At 40.6% G+C, this 18,324-nt stretch overlaps 1 protein-coding gene across 1 annotated transcript in view; it reads right to left on the bottom strand.

Annotated features, from left to right (window-relative positions):
- The window catches only part of LOC146391327 (protein Dok-7-like), a 48,836-nt gene that overhangs the window by 12,030 nt on the left and 18,482 nt on the right, over nt 1–18,324 (bottom strand). The window contains exons 6-11 of the mRNA XM_084924203.1: nt 14,818–14,916; nt 13,831–14,627; nt 12,388–12,436; nt 11,590–12,201; nt 9,319–9,407; nt 7,540–7,609 (exon numbers count right to left, since the gene is read on the bottom strand). Coding sequence (XP_084780329.1) covers nt 7,540–7,609; nt 9,319–9,407; nt 11,590–12,201; nt 12,388–12,436; nt 13,831–14,627; nt 14,818–14,916 — 1,716 coding nt within the window. The remainder of the gene's footprint in view (nt 1–7,539; nt 7,610–9,318; nt 9,408–11,589; nt 12,202–12,387; nt 12,437–13,830; nt 14,628–14,817; nt 14,917–18,324) is intronic.

The following is an 18,324-nucleotide window of genomic DNA, read 5'->3' on the forward strand; positions in this document are numbered from 1 at the left end:
AATCAAAAGCTGAACTTACCCTCCAGTCTGAGCAGCTCTCCAGGCTGCAGCCCAGTGTCAGTTAGATTTATTCAAATACAGACGTCCACAACACAAGTATCAATACTGTTTCCAGCAGTACAAACAACGGTAGCTTTAATGGGATCGGCAGTCGCACAGGAACACAGTGTTTCACGATGAATTAGTCCTCTCCCCGCCCCAGAGACTAATTATGTGAAATTAGCTGATATGCCCCAGAGATAATTTATGGGATACACATTACGTCCTCGAAGCACAGAATGCTTTGAGGAAGTAAAACTCAATTGTTCTTTTAATCATCATCAAGCTGTTTTGTCATGCGGCTGTATAGTGTATGAACGTGTCCAGATCAAATATCTGAGGGTTTATGGAGCAAAATCTCATTTTTCTATTAGCAAAAGTTCATTAAAACTTGAATAGGAACACCCAAACCTCTTTGATTTCCCTGTCAAACACACATTATTGCCAGATTTTTTGCCTATAGTGGATTGCACATCTAATTAATTGTGCCGGAAAAATTGTTTCAAATCACAAGAAACAGCTCACAGCTTTATCTCCATAAACCTAAAAGCTGAGAAAGGCAGATTTGCAGTCAAGTTTTCTGCTGGCTGCAGAAATGATTAGTTCAGCATCTCAGTGATACAGCATCAGAACAACCACTACATAAAATATGTGCATATTTCAGCTCTGTGACACACATCACATATTTTTTTATTTTTTTTTGTGGTACCTGGGTATGCATTAATGCAGTGATAGCTGCAACCTTCAAAACCAGAGTACAGTACGCTCAAGGATATCTTGAAATTAGCATAACTTGAATACTGCTCTGTGAATAGAGAACAGTGAAAATCATTTCTCCTGAAAGGTGATATAAATGTTTGCTGTCACTTTAACTTTGTGCAAATGAGAGTCAAGAAAGCCAAATGAATCTACATGCTTTGTGGTTTTACTACAACACGTACTGCAGTACTGTTCATAGGAATCATCTAACCCGGTTGATGGGCTTACATGACAGGTACAAAAAGTTGCCTACCAGCACAAAATAGATGAGCCATGGCAGTCACACACTATCAGAGTTTCGATGAATAAATATCCATTTTGTTCTTTTTAACACATTTGCCCATTTGAATTTGTTGGGACAGGGGCCTGATTATCAACACGGTGTCTGGGAACTAAGGGAAAGAATTACTATAATGTTGAAATATAAACATTTTCACAGACTCACCTAAAATAGGATCTCATCTATGCTTTCTTTGTCAAATTCATTGTTTCATAATGCACCAAATCCGATCTATACATTGGATACATCCAATTTTCAGACACCTTCACTTTGATGTTTTCTTGTAAACATGCAGAATGTTGTTTGGCATCGCAGGCAAGACTTTTCCCTGATAATCAAATCATCTGCATGGCAGCATATGTTGCTCCAAAAGCTGTGTCTATTTTTCAACATATTGTTAGTGGTGCCTCCAAACATGTTACTCATGCTATGTGCATTAATGACCCTTTATACCATCACAGATGCTGGCTTTTTAACTGCGTGCTGACAGCAAGCCAGATGTTGCCTCTCATCTTTAGCGGTCCATAACTTAAAAAAAGAAAAGATTTTGAGACCCGAGGACTGTTTTCCAACTGAACTCAGAGCGTGGAAGGAAGGACTCTAATCTATCCTCAATCACAGAGCACGAGGGGTCACTGAATGTTTGATGAGCATGCAAGTGATGCAAGTCGTACACTATGGCCTGCAGTGACCACATAAGAGTGCCAACTCACATGTTTGCACTCAATGATTATCATAAACACATCATATACTCCAGTCCTTGTAGCTGTAGCTGCAATTCAAGTCCTTAATAAACCCAACAGAGCTGACACAGGACCTGAGAGATGCATCTGGGCCTTCAGGTTATCCATCGACTGTTCACTGAAGCTTCATCAGAAATGGTTTAAGTGGAAGCGTTGCTGTCAAGAAGCCACTCTTAAAGAAAGGAAACAGGAAGAAAGTGGAGTGGGCCTTATGGAGTGATGAAACTAAAGCTGAAATGTTTTTGTTCAAACCATCCGTGTGCATGGAGAAGTTCAGGAAATAGAGACAACAGTGAGTATCTATAGCCATTTACGAAACATGGCGAATACTGTGTCATGGTTCGAGGCTGTATTTCTGCCAGTGGTGTTGGATCATGATAAGGCAATTCCATCAACTTGTGAAAGTTGGAACAGGGCCTGCAGGCTCATTACTGCTTCCAAAAAGAAAAAAGTCAGCAGCATAATGTGGTTGTTTCTGTCCTGGATGCAGTTTTCGACATTGCAAACAAAGACCATTTATCTCGTCTTTGTTCATATCCACGTTCTAGACTGTGTCACTATTTCCCTCCTCTGACACGAGAACTGAAAACAGTTGATCTTGCAAGAGTGCAAGAAACGATAAGTGGGATCAATTGGCAGGCAGACTAACAATCCCAAGGAATTGGAAGACTGGGAACAGGAACCAGTTTACAATTCCCATCCCTATTGTTCATGAATATCTTTTTTATCTGCTGATTTTTGAAATGCAATGCAAAACTGATCAAATGATTAACTAATTATTTAATACTATAGTTTTATAGTTTCACTTTATTTTCAGCACTATTAAAAAATATGAAAAAATACACAAAGTCTCGTATTCATTATGTACAAAGTGGAGTCCAAACAGTAAATCATATATAATTTCTTTGAAATTATTTTAGGGAAAAACAATATCTGCTTTTATATTAATATCTGACCCCCAAAAAAGAGTGAATTGTTGAAAAACGCACCAATGCAAATACATTTTCCCTGATTTACCCTCAAGGAGTTGTTCTCTTTTTCAAGTATAATGTCAACAAAAAATGTTCCTAACAATGCAAACACTGCTGATCTGAGCCTGTGAACATTTATTTACCTTTCTTTGAGTCTGTTGCTGTGTGTGCATTGATGTTTAAAGATTAAAGAGTAGATCTGGATCACAGAAAATATATTTTTTTTATCTTCTGTCATTATTAGTCAGTCAAAGCAACACAAAGCAGCTTGGTTGAGGGCATTTCACAACTCCAAACAGAAACACTAATCAGAGTGTGGACTCTGTAGTAGATTGTCTATAACCGTCTTATAGTAAATAAAACAATGGATTCCTACAGTATTATATATGCGCCAACATGGATTCATATTTCTCTTGCTGCAATTACCCTGTCACAGATAGTGCGTTACCATTGGCATACAGATTGCATAGAAGACAACATTTGGGAAAGAAAAGATTTCATCTGCTATTGACTCTTCCTAAATGGCAGTAGGCAGTGGCCATTACCCGCAGCTCAGAAGCATCAACCCCAGGGGACACTCTTACAATCAGTGAGAAGCCATTAGACGCCAGCAAAGTCTCAGTGGGTACAGCCTTTGGCAAAGTCTAACCTAATTGATCAGACACCAACCAGCCCTTGCAGGAGAGTGTGGTGCTTTATAATGGCTTCCATTACAACAGTGGATTTGCCCACAGCTCTAAGGCCGGAGGACGTCTCGATAATACACTTTGCAAAACCTCCAGGGGAGAAGTTAGAGGCAATACCTGACAGAGTTTAGTGACCCCCAGCTTAAAAAGTCAAGTGCTTTTGGATGGAAAACACAGTTCAGATAATAACTGTGTATTCAGGGTGAGTGGCTTTTGCACCTTTCCCACATTATTGTTGCAGAAGGACACTAAGCTGTGGTATGTACACGAAAAGGATTACAAAGACCTGTAAACCTCCCACAATGTACAATTTATGGCAACGTATGCATGTGGAAACCTTTGGGAATGGGAAAGCAAAATGCCCTAGTGTAGGTGTTTGTTTTTCTTTGACTATAACACCTTACCATTTCTCTCCCTCTCCAGTTTCAGCTTTAAATGAGACCTTCGCCAGGACAACAACATCCACTTTTTGATGTGATAAACTTACATAAAAAGTTGAAGAGGCGGGTGCGTGAAATTAAAATAGAGTTTTTGAGAGCAAGACTACATCACAGATGTGCACGAGCCACAAAGACGATCCTACCAAAATCCTATTTATGACAGTGTAGTGTATAATCAGCCCCTTGGAGGGCACCAAAGCAAAGATGGCTCCTTTTTCAATCTTAAAGAAATTATTTAGATCTGCACCAAAAATTATAGTTTCATGAAACTTGGCCTGACAGTTTTTGCGTAATCTTGAAAACATGTCAAAGAATATTATTTGAATAATACACAGATTTATAGATGACATACTGTTTAGACCTTGCAAAGTTTCAGGTGGAAAACCATCTTCTTTCGATAATGTCTGCGCTGTATCAAGCGTAAAGCACGGAGGGGGAGGGATGATGATTTTTGCTTGTTTGGTAGTCATGGGACCTGATTATGAACTCTTCTGTGTACTAAAGTATTCCAGTGAAGCAATCTGTCTGACAGCCAAAGCGTGTCTCGAACTGACTCAAACAACTGGGCAATGAGCCCAAGGACAGCAACAAACCTACAACAGCACAGCTGAAAAGGAAAAGAATCAAGGTGTAGCAATGCGTCCAAGTCCAGACCTGAACCTAACTGAAATACTGTGATAGGTACATAAGGAGCTGTGCCTAAACAAATGCCCGGAAACCTCAATGAATTAAAGCAACATTATAAAGAAGATTCAAGTAATTCAAGGGTTCAAACTAACTGCTTACTTTGGTGTCACGCCGTTGGCAGGTTTTTGATTACGATGCCTCTTCCGCTGAACTTGGAAAGAAGCTCCTGCCTGTGAGCTAAAAGCTTTAGCATAAAATGGTGTATTTGTATTAATTCCCACCTGAGACTTGGTGGTAGTCATTTTAATATCAATGAGATACTCTCTTCATGTCAGCACTAGTGTGAGTATTTCGGTGGGAAACAAAGAGTAGGAGATGAGTTCAATAAACAGTGAAATTTGAATAATTAAAGACAACATAATGGCTATGGGCTGGTTCTACAAATATCATTTCAGAAATGGATTAGCAGTGTTTAGCCTAAACTGTCCTTAGGTGCAATTCACACCTCTCCAAGCCAACCATTTAGTGTGTAACATGTAATGACCAACACAGCAGCATCTAAAGTGCCACGGGCAAAGCCAGTGTTTGTTTAGCTGCATTCTGATACAGTGATGCACTCATGATGCAAGCATGTGTGTCCGCTTGCATTTTTCATCACATAGTGCTATGATTTATTGCAAAGTCTGGAATGCCTCAAACCTGATATTTTATTTATTTGACCTGTGTGCATTGCTTTAATATGAAAAGTTCTTAAATCATATGACAGCTTTTCTGTAGCTTATCTTCCACTAAGTCCACATACCTTAGCTGCTGGACTTAGCCACATCCGGTCTCCCCCACATCCATTAAGTGTCTGCTGAAGCGGGATGATGGGAAAGATGACGAGGGAGTCGTGAGTCGTTGTGTGTAGGTACGTAAAAATGACTGATGGGTTTGGTGCCACACTGCGACAGCTGCTGGGACTTTGTAGAGCAGGTGTGTGTTTCACTGAGGGCATGTTTCTGGGTGTGGGATGCTTAAGTGGCCAAACGTCCCCTGACAACTGTCCTCTCGCCTCATATCAGGGGAGGCAGCCCGTCACACATCACTGCACTCTCTGGTTACACATCTGTGAGTTTTCTCAGCACACAATGGGCCTTTACGTAACTCGAGTTTATGGCTTTGGATAAAATGCCAATGAAGACATAAAAAAAACAAAAAAAAAACCAAATAGCAAAGACTGTGACTCATGCCGTTGTCTGTTTTGCATGTGATTTATCTGTCTAATCTGTCTAACCATAGATGGGGTAAATTAATGCCATTTTAAATTACACCTCTGTTCATTCCCACATTGGAAAGAAACAAAAGGACACAATGATGTGCAAAAAAAAGGAAAAAAAACCCAGCCAAATGCTGAAATTAACCTCGGGTAAACATCACATTAATTTAATATTAATTTGTTGTTTGGACCTCGAGCTTTACGGTTCCTTTTAAACGAATAAAAACTGTAGCGCTTGCATAGCATTTATTTAATTAGTATCAACTTAACAAAAAGGGAACTGCTTTGGAAAGTTTTACAAATTTCTTAGAACTTTTTCCTTTAAAAGCAGGTCATTAGTAAAATGTAAAAAAGTTCAAAGAGTGAATACTCTCTCATATCCTTTTACTACTTCACATTATCTACAAGAGAAGTGTGTCTGGAAGTTTTGCCACACAGTAGGCATCGTATTTATTTGTGCAGTTATTTAGACGCCTCTATCTGAATAAATAGGAGGTTCGGCTTTAATTTCAGTGGTAATCAGGCCAGGATCAGGAACAGAACCAACTAGTCATGGAGTCAGTCACTTCCTTTAAGTCCTGTTTTAATACATATGTATATACTATAGCCACATATCTCTCTTTTATTTCCTCAATATTCAAATTTCTAACATTTTCAGTTTATTGGTCTTCAGTGTTTCTTTTATCATTACCAATTGTTTGTTTTATGTTTGTTTTTGTACAAGTCTTATATAAATAAAATACATTCATGTTTTAAAGGGTTTAAATTATCAGTATGTATATAGGAGGTCAGCTGAGTGGAACCCTGTAAAATGCAGTGGAGGCTCTGTCCTGGTTTGGAGTTATAATTCAGCCAGTGGTGTAGGGATCTCGTCAAAATTGATGAAATTATGAACACAAGAAGTAACATCAGACTTTTATCATCCACGCAATGATCTCAAGCACACCGCCAATGCAGTAAAAGATAGACAGACCTGGATAGAGAAACTCATAATCAGACACCATCAGTCATCGATTGGCCTCCCCAGAGCCCAACATTATTAAAGCAGTGTAGCTTTTTTCCATACAGTGACTTTTACTACAGTGCGAATTTGCAATGAAAAAGTTAAAAAATTTAGCAGCAACAAATTTCTCCATACAAACTAGTTTGCATGGCACAACTATTTAATTACCCCTTTGTTTAAACTAATCTGACAGCTGGTGCTTGCAGAGAGTCTCTGTGATGCGCTTCATGTGCTATGTAGTAATAGCCACTTCATGAAGGCAATTCCCCATCAACATTACAGTTCACTGCCCTGACTGAAGTCAAGCAGGTGTATGGCGAACGCGCCGAGGTATAACATGTTCAGCCTTGTGGATGTTATGCTTAGTGCCAGTCTGCTTTTCATACTCTGAATGAGCCTCGTTTTATTTATTCATTTCAGTTCAAGCACACCAAGCAACAGGTGATGGTTTACAGCGATGTTGATTCAGGCGCATGACTCATCAATTTAATTCACTTTCCGTAAGTGGGCCCGGTTATTGTAAGAAGCCTGGGTAATGCACAGCTGAAAAGTGTTCAGAGCACTTTAAAAACTAAAATGGTCCATTCAGAAAAAAGAAAAATCCATTTGTGCCGCCGCTACGGACTTGAAAATCTGCATATGTTTGAATAGCTTGGCTGAAAAAAAAAAAAAAATGAACCAAATCGCTGAAACAGCCTGGTTATGTTGATTGCCTGGCGTCAGTCTCACTCACCTTCAGTGTCTTGAAGGAACCTCTGTTGGCCGTAGCTGCCCATTAGTTCATACTTGTGTTTTTCCTGTGCCTGCAACACACATTAAAGTAAGCACTGCTGATTATAACTTGCACTGAGTGACATAAGTTTATTACATAAGTGTGACGATGACTGTTCAGTGGGCACATGAGGAGTATTTATAGACATTTGGAATTTATTCAGAACTCAGGGCTATATCTTACATGTGCGAACACTGTGCAGCATCGCTACAGACAGATAACCCTGAACTTTAGGCCCACTGCAGTGCAGAGCATTAAATAAGATTGTGCTCCAGTTTTAGTGAGTTTACCCATGTCTGTATGATGAACTGTTAGCATTAAATGCTAACATTACCTGATATGCTTTTCTTTGTTTTTGTATTGTTCAGCACTTTGGTCTGCCTGGTGCGTTTTTAAAGTGCTATATAAATAAACGATGACGATGACGACGACGACGATATTTAGCACTTTACTCTCTGCGCTATACATGTTAATATTAAAGTTTAAGAATACAGAGTCCACACACCAGTAGGTGACATAATGGTAGCCATCTTTTACAGTCACATAAAAAAAGAACGACAGCACAGGACAAACATGAACATGTAATACGCTTGCAGTAAGTGAAAGTAACTGTTCCGTGTGTGACTTTGACAGTGTCTCACATTGCTGTGGAGGAATTCTGGCCCACACTTCTTTACAATGCCACTTCAGCTCATTGAGATCTGCTGGTATTCATTTATGCACAGCCCTTTTGAGGTCCCACCACACCCTTTCATTAAGGGTGGAGTCTTGACTTTGACTGGATGATTGCAGCACCTTGATTCTTTTGTTTTTCACTCATACTGTTGTAGATTTGCTGCTGTGCTTGGGATCACTGCCCTGTTGCATGTCTTAAGGTCCGTTAAGGTCTAAGGTGTAGCTCTTGGGCTTTTTGCAGTTTCTCTGACCACTGCACAATCTGACCTTGGGGTGAGTTTGCTGGGAAGCCCACTCCTGGGAAGAATTCCAGTCATCCTGAGTATTTTCTGGTTGTCAATAGTCTATCTCGCTGCAGAATGATGGACTTCAAAATGTTTTGAAATACCCCATAACTCTTCTCCGACTGATGAGCAGCAACAACTGCTTGTTTAAGATCACTGCTGATGTCTTTCCTGTGTGTTATGCCTCAGACCAAGAAACTGCCAAAATGTCTGCTTTTTGTTCATGCTTGATGATGATCAATTAATCAAGTGTGTTTGCGGCTGCTGCTTACCCTCTTAGTTCTTGTGTTTGTTTTTCACACAACTGTGAAAAACTCTCTTGCACATGACTGTATATAAAATCTATATCCTGGAGAGAATTTGTAAACATAGTGATGTAATCATGCAAGATACTGTCACAAAACTGAGCAAGCACACGTGAACGAGTGCATTAAATACATTGTTTTCGTGCTAAAACTTCAGTTCATTATAGAGAAAATACAAACCCTTAAACTCGCTTATTCTAATCCAAATGCTTAATAATATCAGGACAATAGGCTCAAAACTACAAAATGCTTATTGGACATATTTTTCCATGTCTAATTTCAGATTTACTACTGAAGCCTCTTAATAACAAACCTCTATGGGTTGCCCTTTATTCTGTGTATTCAGTTAATATTCTCATGATATCAGACATTTCCCCCAAATGCTTAGCTGAACTAAGAGCACAATGAGTTGCAAAGTAAAAATGTGTGAGTTGTTGATAGTGTAAAGCGGATTACAGTGTTTTGGATGTGTCTACCTCTGGGTTCCTCTCCAGCATCCGACTCTCCATGATCTCATAAGCAGGATCGGCTCTGCGTCTTTCCTCTTTACTACTAAGCCTTTTGTCTGGTGAAAGAGAAGATATTGTGCATTTTAAATATAAGAAACAAAAGCACATTTTGTTATTGTAACTCATCGGAAAAAAATGATACCACATTGTGTTGCTTTCTTTTCTTTTTTTGTTTAAATGCACTTTGTGAACCAAAGCAGACACGATTTTCTCCATGCAAATGGAGGAATTCGTGCAGATCGAGTGGTGAGAACAAACAACAAAGGCTTGATTCATCATCACACAATACTAAGAGGTTTTTTTTTCTTTTAAAGAACAAATGGTTAAATAGGATCCTTTTGTTGCCCAGTATGAATCATGGATAATGTGCAAAGGACAGAAATTGCACCCTGAATTTTGTTAAAATGTTTAAGATGTGTCATTTTGGCTTCATTTACTGTCAATATTTATAGATATAAATATCTAAAAAAAAAAAAAAAGAAAATTATCATGTTGTCATCATTTGATTTGTGGAACAAATAATAACAGGCCCCATCCTAAAATTTACTTATAACACACATATATAATTCCGACAATAGATTAATAAATGGTTACTCCTTTCCTGAAAAGTGGTCTTTCTGTGCTCACAAAAAACTTTTAAAACTTTACAGATGACATTTCATTTAAAAAGTCTTAGTTATTCTTTCTGTAAACAGGATTAAATTCATGAGAGACCACTTACACCCACTGGCCACTTTATTAGGTATAATGTTCAACTGATCAGTGATGCAAATGTCTAATCAGCCAATCACACGGCAGCAGCTCAGTGCATTCAGACATGGTCAAGACGACCTGCTGAAGTTCAAACTGAGCATCAGAATGAGGAAGAAAGATGATTTAAGAGACGTTTGACATGGCTACACGTCACACAAGCTCACTAAAACTGGATACTAAAATATTAGAAAAACAGTGTCTACTCTGATGAGTTTTGAAGGGTCAGAATTTGGTGTAAATAACATGAAAGCGTGTATCCGTCCTCCCTTGTATCAACAGTTCAGGCTGCCGGTGGTGTAATGGCATGGAGGACATGTTCTTGGCACACTTTGATCCCCTTAGTACAAACTGAGCATCATCTAAACACCACAGCCTACCTGACCGTTGATGCTGAACATATCCATCCCTTTATGACCAGTGTACACTGATGGGAGGATAACACACCATGTCACAAAGCTCAAATCATCTCAAACATTCCCATGAAAATAAGTTCATTGTACTCAAATGACCTCCATAGTCACCAGAGCTTAATCCAACACAGCACCTTCAGCATGTGGAGGAACAGGAGTTTCCCATCATGGATGTGCAGCCAACAAATCTGCAGCTACTGTGTTACACTATAATTTCAACATGAACCAAAATCTCTGAGGAATGTTTCCAGCACTTTGTTGAATCTGTGCCATGAAGAATTCAGAACGCACTGAAGGCAAACGAGGGGCTCCAACCCAGTATTACCAAGGTGTACCTAAAAAAGTGGCCAGTGAGCGTATAAACCCTCTAAAAGTTGTGTCATTTTTTATTACACTTCTGCGAGACTACATGCATGGCACTATAAATACCCAGGCAATGTAACGTAATGGTCAAAGTGTTTAGTGTTGGTTTCTGTGCACCTTTGCCATGTTAACTACAGAGGTAGAGGCAGTGAAGAGACCACCATGAGAAGAGGATGTATTACTAATGCTAAAGCTGAAGCTAAAATTATGGATGTTGTTGACAGCAGTAGTTGCTATCAAACAGTAACATTGCTCATAAGGCTTTTTGTGGCTTTGTTCAGTGTTGTGCATAAACATCTTCAATGCAAAAGTACCACAACCACAACAACAGTTAACGATCACAGTTAACTACTGCAAACTTCCAAAAAGGACACAATCTGCTGTGTTTGATTTGAGACATGACTCTCTCTCTCTCTCTCTGCTCTAGCAGGTAAAAGACTGACTGTAAATGACTGAGTTGGTACACAGTCACAGGATAAACTATCATTCCTGATTTTGCAACTTTGCGGCAAAGCTCACCTCAAAAAAGCAACACAAGTGACTGATTAGAGAAAATAAGCCAGGAAGAAAGAGTGGTTTCACTGAGAGAAACACAAGGAACGGGACAGAAAAAGATCCTCAAAAGGAACAGAATGGGGAAAAAGAGGAAGCCAGCCAAGGATCTGAAGTTTGCGACCAGTTGAAGAGGAAACTGTCGAAGGTGGCCTCTTACCTTCACTGCTCACTGTCGATCCATTTATCGCTTCATACCAACACTGCCCATCCGCGCTCTGTGATGAATCGTTTAGGGCTTGGTACAGTAACTCCTCATTAGCTGGATGTTCTTGGCTTTTCTTCAGGTGCAGCCAAGTCGGAAAGCTTTTTAAAGGGGAAATGTTCCTGTTGCGCCACTTTTGAGCGGGCACGGCCCGCGGTGGAGGCTGGCAGTGCTCTCCTTGACACTTCAAACAGTTTTCATAAATGACAGCCCTTTTGTCTTGCTGTGAGTCTTGTAATGGTACTACTGGTGCCAAATTAAGCTCATTACCAAAAGCAGGGCTCATTGACTCATACAGGTTCAATCTGTGTGTCTTTGCCTCTGGCTGGCTATCTGTGCCTGGAAAGCCGAGCAGATCAGCTAAAAGACAGGCTAATTTCTCTCTTCTCTTTTTTGGCAGCCGTGACTCCTCACTCATCTTCACAGTTGGCATCTCCGCACTGTGGATGATTTCAGAGCCAGGAGAGGTCTCCTGAATTTTCATCTCCGCAACAGTGTGTTCACTGGTACTGGGTCTGCATGGTGATTTGTCACCACTTTGATCTGCTGGATTGAAAATATGATGTTCTGGAGGCAAAATTAAAAAAAAAAAAAAAAAAAAACCTACAACAACTTTGATTTCTGTCCCAAATCAAAACAGCAAGCTGTGGCTGCTACATCAATGTTTTTTGCCCAGCGTGCTTTAAAACCGTTTATGCATGCAAGAGAAACCACACGCAGCGTGCATGAAAGACTTCAGAGGAGTATCCTTACCTGGTGTGGCAGGTATCACTGAAGAACTACAAGGGCTGTATGGAGTCCCCTGTGAAATATTGACGAAAAAAATGACTTTTATTTTAACTCTAGTATTGAAATATGAGGGAAAGGCTCGCAATGACCTACATTTTAGTTTATTTTTTGTCAACAAAGCTGATAAAAAGAACAAAAGTGACTCAGGGACTTCACGCTTCAACAGCCTGGCTATGGCTCACAAGCCCACTGCTTCCTCTGAGAACAAAAATCTTTAAAATGACTCAAAATTATATATTTAGATATTTTATATATTTTAGACCAACAGAAAATACAGAGCTGATTTTTTTTTTTTTAATCTAGCCAATCAAACAAATGCAGCTTGCACTCTTAAATAAATGCACTGCCAGCAGGTGGAGCTCTCTGTATTGAGTAATAAGGAACAGAAAAACCTTCAGTTACTTTTGTACCTGAAAGCAGCAAGCCATCAGATAATGCACTGTATATGTGTATAACTCCCTGTTACTCCAAAAGGCAACAAATGATTAATCCCTAAGCCATCGCTGGCCAATCAGAACATGTATCATGCAATTCTGAAAAAGCAAAAAAGGCCAAACTGTCTCCAATTCTAGCCCTGAATGAATTATAATAAGTACTTTATCCACATAATATGCACAACATTTTTGTGAAAATAGTCCCCAGATTCATTAATAAGATAAATAATTATCAGCTGTACCCCTTACAAAGACTACACTCTGAAAAAGAAAAATTCACACCAACTCTGACACCACAGAAGAAGTCAGCCAAAGCCATAGCTCAAACAAAGAATACCACCAAAGTCTGTACTTGAGTATTTTTTTAAAAAACAGCAAAATAGTTCGGCGCTCACAGGCGAGTGAAGCACGCATGGAGTTAAACAGCTTGAAATGAGCGTTAAAGGGCGTTAAAGGCATTAAATAAAGATTGTGTGTTTTGAGCTAGATATGCATATACAGATATACAGATGCAGAGGTGTAAAAAGGATAGAAAATTGCAAGTCACTCATAACTTATAAGGTGTGAATCTGCCATATTCAGTGACAGTGTAAAACTGAACCGGGTGCAGAAACACTAACGTGTTGGACAGATGGGCCGTGGGACTGTTAGTTGTTCTGACACCAAACGCAGCGCGGCATCACCGTCAGCCCGCACGATACCACAAAGGTCACACTGACAAGCGGGCTACAGAACAGATGATACACTGATGATAAAGCCTGTGCACACAAGCTGCTACTGCGTGACAGCAGGTTATACAATGGAGCGTGTTCACGAGACCATTTGAACAGGACTGATGACTTTTTTTCCTTCGTTTTTTGAAGTTTGATGGAAAAACAGATGGTTCATGAGAGCAGCTACGCTTGTTTAACCCAGATCTGATCAACATTCCCTTTTGCCAGAAAACAAACAGAATACTTGTGTTTCCACTTACCTTAACTCCACCGCATACAGAGCAGATGGTCACGATGGTTTTGGAGACAGAAGTGAGGGAGGTGCAGGTATTACAAGAGTCACTAGAGGGTGCCACCTTGGTTTTCTTATTCGTCACTGAAAGGCCCTGCAAGAGTTCACTGACTGACTGACTTTCAGTAGCTTCTGAGTGAGCCTCAGGGGTTGTGGCACTGCTCTTGTCCTGTTTTGCTGCCTCTGCTGTGAACCCTAAAAGGGCTGGAGGGTCTTTAGTTGAGGCGGAGGCTTCATTGTCTTTGGCACCTCCACCTGCTTCCTGTAAAACACTCCTGGGAGTGTCATAGACATACCTAAGTGAAGTTGGCACCTGGTAGTCATGTCCAGGAACAGCAGGGCAAGTGCAAGGGCTGAGATCTTGAGCCAAATGTGGAGGCAAGCTTAAAAAAGAACCAAAGTCCTCTCCGGGGGTCATATCCAGACTGCCTGTGTAGGAGGAGAAACTGCCAGTGTACGAGGAATGGCTGCCAGTGGCGATGCCACTGTCTGATGAGCTCTGACGACCGATTTCCTGAAGTTGCCGGGACGGCTTAGCCGCAGGCCGGTGTCCACCTCCCTGGTTGGCGGAAAGCTTCTCGCTGATCTGCAGTGGCACTTTAGTGCCGGTGTGGCTGACGTTTTCAGGTGGGTTGGAAGCCGGTTCAGTCCAAATTCCCAGCCGGCTGCCGATGCTGCAGTCTGAGTGGCTGGTGTCTGAAGTGTCAGAAGAACCGGAAATGCTGCGGTCGTCGCCCCCAGCAGACGGGCAGTAAGTCAAAGAGACTGCCAAGACAAGCAGAACATAATTAAACCTTTAATGAATTTAATCAACAAAAACACTGCTTTCATCAACAAAGCACATTAAGGAATCATGACGCACTGTCTTTGCCTCAGTCTTTTTTTCTTCCACTTAACGGAACAATAAATCAAAGCACCTGCCAGCGCATCCAAAAACTTTGGTCGTGTTTTCTACCTGTGCCACTCCCATGAGAGAGCATGCTCAGTCGTTTCTCTAGCTCCTGGGCCTCGAGGTTCAGCTTTTCCTCTGAAGTGGTCTGGCTGCCACTGGGATCTGTAAAAAAACAAAGGGCTGTATTATAAATAGCAGCCAGCATGATCTCAATCATGAAAAGTCGGGCAGAGAAAAATGAAGTGTAAGTGCTAAGTGTGATGAATCTCGACACTGTCAATGAGATATGGGATCAAATGTGACGCAGCTGAACCGCGGCGGTGACACGGGCACAGCTGCGAAAACACATCCAGCTACTCTAAAGACATGAGAGGGGACACTCTAAACTGCAGCGGTCTCACTCAACTGTCTGTGAATGAGCAAACAGTGTCAGCCACAAGGTGTAAGTGAAAAGGAGTAAACAACTTTGTGGATGTGTGCTATTATTTGATCCCTGAATGTAGCGTGCTGTTGGACAGGCGGAGAAAAGGGTCACACAGGGGAACACCTAGCAGTATTTGTGCAACACTGAGGGGTGTATTAATAGTGCTGCCACGTGGCTCTGCTGGTACGCGTTCTGCTGCTGGTGGCAGTGCATGAATCTAATGTGCCTGGACCATCAAGGTCAGTTCTAACACTGGGCTGATATATTTTTTTATATCCATCTGAATCCTGCATCAGTAAAGTGGTAAATATACCATAAGTCTGAAATCCCAAGTGATGAGTACTGACCTCCAGTGTACAGGAGTGTCTAAAAAGGTGTTTGAAAAAGGTCACACTGGGAAAAAATTAAAAATAAAAAGAGTCTTTTTTCCCCCACATGTTGACCACACATTCCTTTAATGGTGCCGCTTGAGAAAGCAGGCTTCCTCATATACATATATTTATATTTATACATATAGGCTGAGGTTCCTCCATTATTTTTCCTTTAAGTATTTTGTAGATTTTTGTGTATTTTTCCTGTTTCTGATTGAACTCCAGGCTTACATTACTGGACTACAACATACCTTTGCATGAGTCAAAGTTAGGGTCTTGTTGTAACCCCTTAGATCATCCTCTGCCTGAAACAAGCAGTTATAGCCTCTCCCTTTAAGCCGACTTTCTTCTGATTGCCTGCCACTCAGAAACAGGAGGTCTGGACAGCAGGTGGGTGGAGTTTCAGTGCTCATACGACCATATTTGAGATATCCTCTGACATCACAGTGTTTAGAGCAGTCTGAAGCCTGAGCTTTTGGCTCACAGAGATTACTGGCACATACACTAACCTCATTACTTGAAATTTTGGCCATGTTTAATATGAGCATCCCCTATTGTGGCAGTATAACAGAATATTGAAGCAATACTGTAGAAACTGCAAAAAAAAAAACCAAAAAGCAGGAGCTACATCTTAGAATCTACAGGCCTCAGTTAGTATGTTAAATGTCAAAGTTCATAACAGCACATTTAGAAAAGGACTCAACAAGTGTGATGTGTTTGGAAGGATTGCAGGAGAATGGCAGCGAGGTTTGGTTTGCAAAGCTGCATGTGAACAAGACTTCTGGAACAATTTCCTTTGCACAGATGAGACCAAAGTGGAGATGGAGTCTGCCAAAAGCCAAACAAAGCACATCAGCACAAACACCTCATACCAACTGTCAATGACAGTGGTGTAGGGGTGATGATTTGGGCTTGTTTTGCAGACCTCAGGATCTTGGCACCATGAACTCCTCTGTGTAGCAAAGTTTTCTAGAGCCCATCTGTCTAAAGCTCAAGCCTGGCTGAAACTGAATCATGCAACAGGACAATGATCCCCAGCACAGCAGCAAATCTACAACAGAATGTCTGAAAAGGAAAAGAATGTGTTTGTCCAACCCGACTAAAATGCTGTGGTAGGACCTCAAGAGAGCTGTGCATAAACAAATGCTGAAACTGAAAAAGGGTCTGCCTAACCATAACAACATGAGAGACTGATAAGGTCACACAGAAAATGATCACTAAGTTAATGCTGTAAGGTTTTTGCTACTGAATCAGCTGCAATTAGTATTTCAGATTGTATATAGTGTAAAATGAGGAGTTTGTATTTTTATCAATTTATTCTCATATATATAAGTTGATGATTCACTCCAGGCATAGTTTTGCTGTTTTGTGTGCTAAATTTAAACTAAGTGAAAATCATTTGCACTTCTAACAAGCACTAAGCCAGTCTCAGGTCATGCTTCCTTGACTGACAGGTATCCAATCTATCAAGGTCATCAATATTTTTGAGGTTTGCACATCCCGGCTGAGCTCTGTTCAGGCCTTCAGGGTTACTCCCCTTTGGCCACATTTGGATTTTATGGCTCCAGAAGTTGGCAAAGATGGCAGTGAGCTGTAAACAGGCTTCATAAATGTCCTCACTACATTTTCTAATGTCTTTGGTTGTGGAATAAAGAATCTACATGAAATAAATCTACAGTGATAAGTACAAATGATCAAATGTCAATCTTAGTTTAGCCCTATATGAAGGTGAATCTAACCAGCCGTCAGCGTTTTACATAATGTTTCATCAATTGAGGTGTTTTTTTCCTTGTCTGACAGCTTAAAATGCATGTAGGTTACGTGTCCACCTGCTTTTACATGTTTCATCTTTACACACAAACGTACTCATGACTAAATGCAAAAAAGAAGCACTGCAGGAACAATTTGTATGCTGGGAACTAAACACAAAGCAGCAAAACTATAGGTGGACACATTGGAGCATCCAAGGACGAAAGACAGATAAATAAGCCAAGAACATTAACAGCAATTAATCAAAATAGCAGCTAGCACAGAGATTTAATCATGCGACACAGACAGACTCGGACATGGACTGAGAGGTGAAAGGTAAGTGAGAACGAGAGACGCGGTTAAGGACTGCGAAGGGGGATGAGACAAAGTGAAAGATGAGGAAAAAGGGGAGGGGAGAGCCAAGAGCACTGTGACCAAGAATGATGGGGGGAGGCAGCAGTGGAATGCTGTGGATGAGGTTACACACATGCCCGAAGCGATTAGGAGGCTTTGGCTGCTCTGCTACCATGACTTTGACCCCTCCACCCCAACCCACATCCTCCCTACTATTTATTCTACTATGCATCACAATAATAGGAATATGAGCTCAACGTGCGATTGGGCGGTAAGATGTATGAAAACCAAAATATCCACAAGGCCCTGCAGCTACTCTCTCAACATTTCCTATTAAGTTGGAGGCTGGGTGAGAAATGTTTTGGTTTTTTTGTAACTGCTAGTGTGGAAAATCAAAAGTGTTGCAGGAAACAGCGGGGAACCAAATAATGTTTAACCACTTCAGTAACACGTAATCTAACATTTGAAAGTGTTTAAAGGAAGTGACCAAATATGGGGAAATGTAAAATACAAAACATATCCAAGAATGGCTACAGGTTTTTCTGTTTTGTATCTAGTGTTTGAAAAAAATATAACATGGATCATGACGCTGTACCAAATTACAACTTATATTTTATTTTCCATCTTACTGGACCTGTTGTGCATGTTTATTGAGATAATCTTACACAGCCA

This window comes from Perissodus microlepis, chromosome 3, assembly GCF_051167445.1.
Source record: "Perissodus microlepis isolate ML-2025 ecotype Zambia chromosome 3, ASM5116744v1, whole genome shotgun sequence".
NCBI lineage: Eukaryota > Metazoa > Chordata > Actinopteri > Cichliformes > Cichlidae > Perissodus > Perissodus microlepis.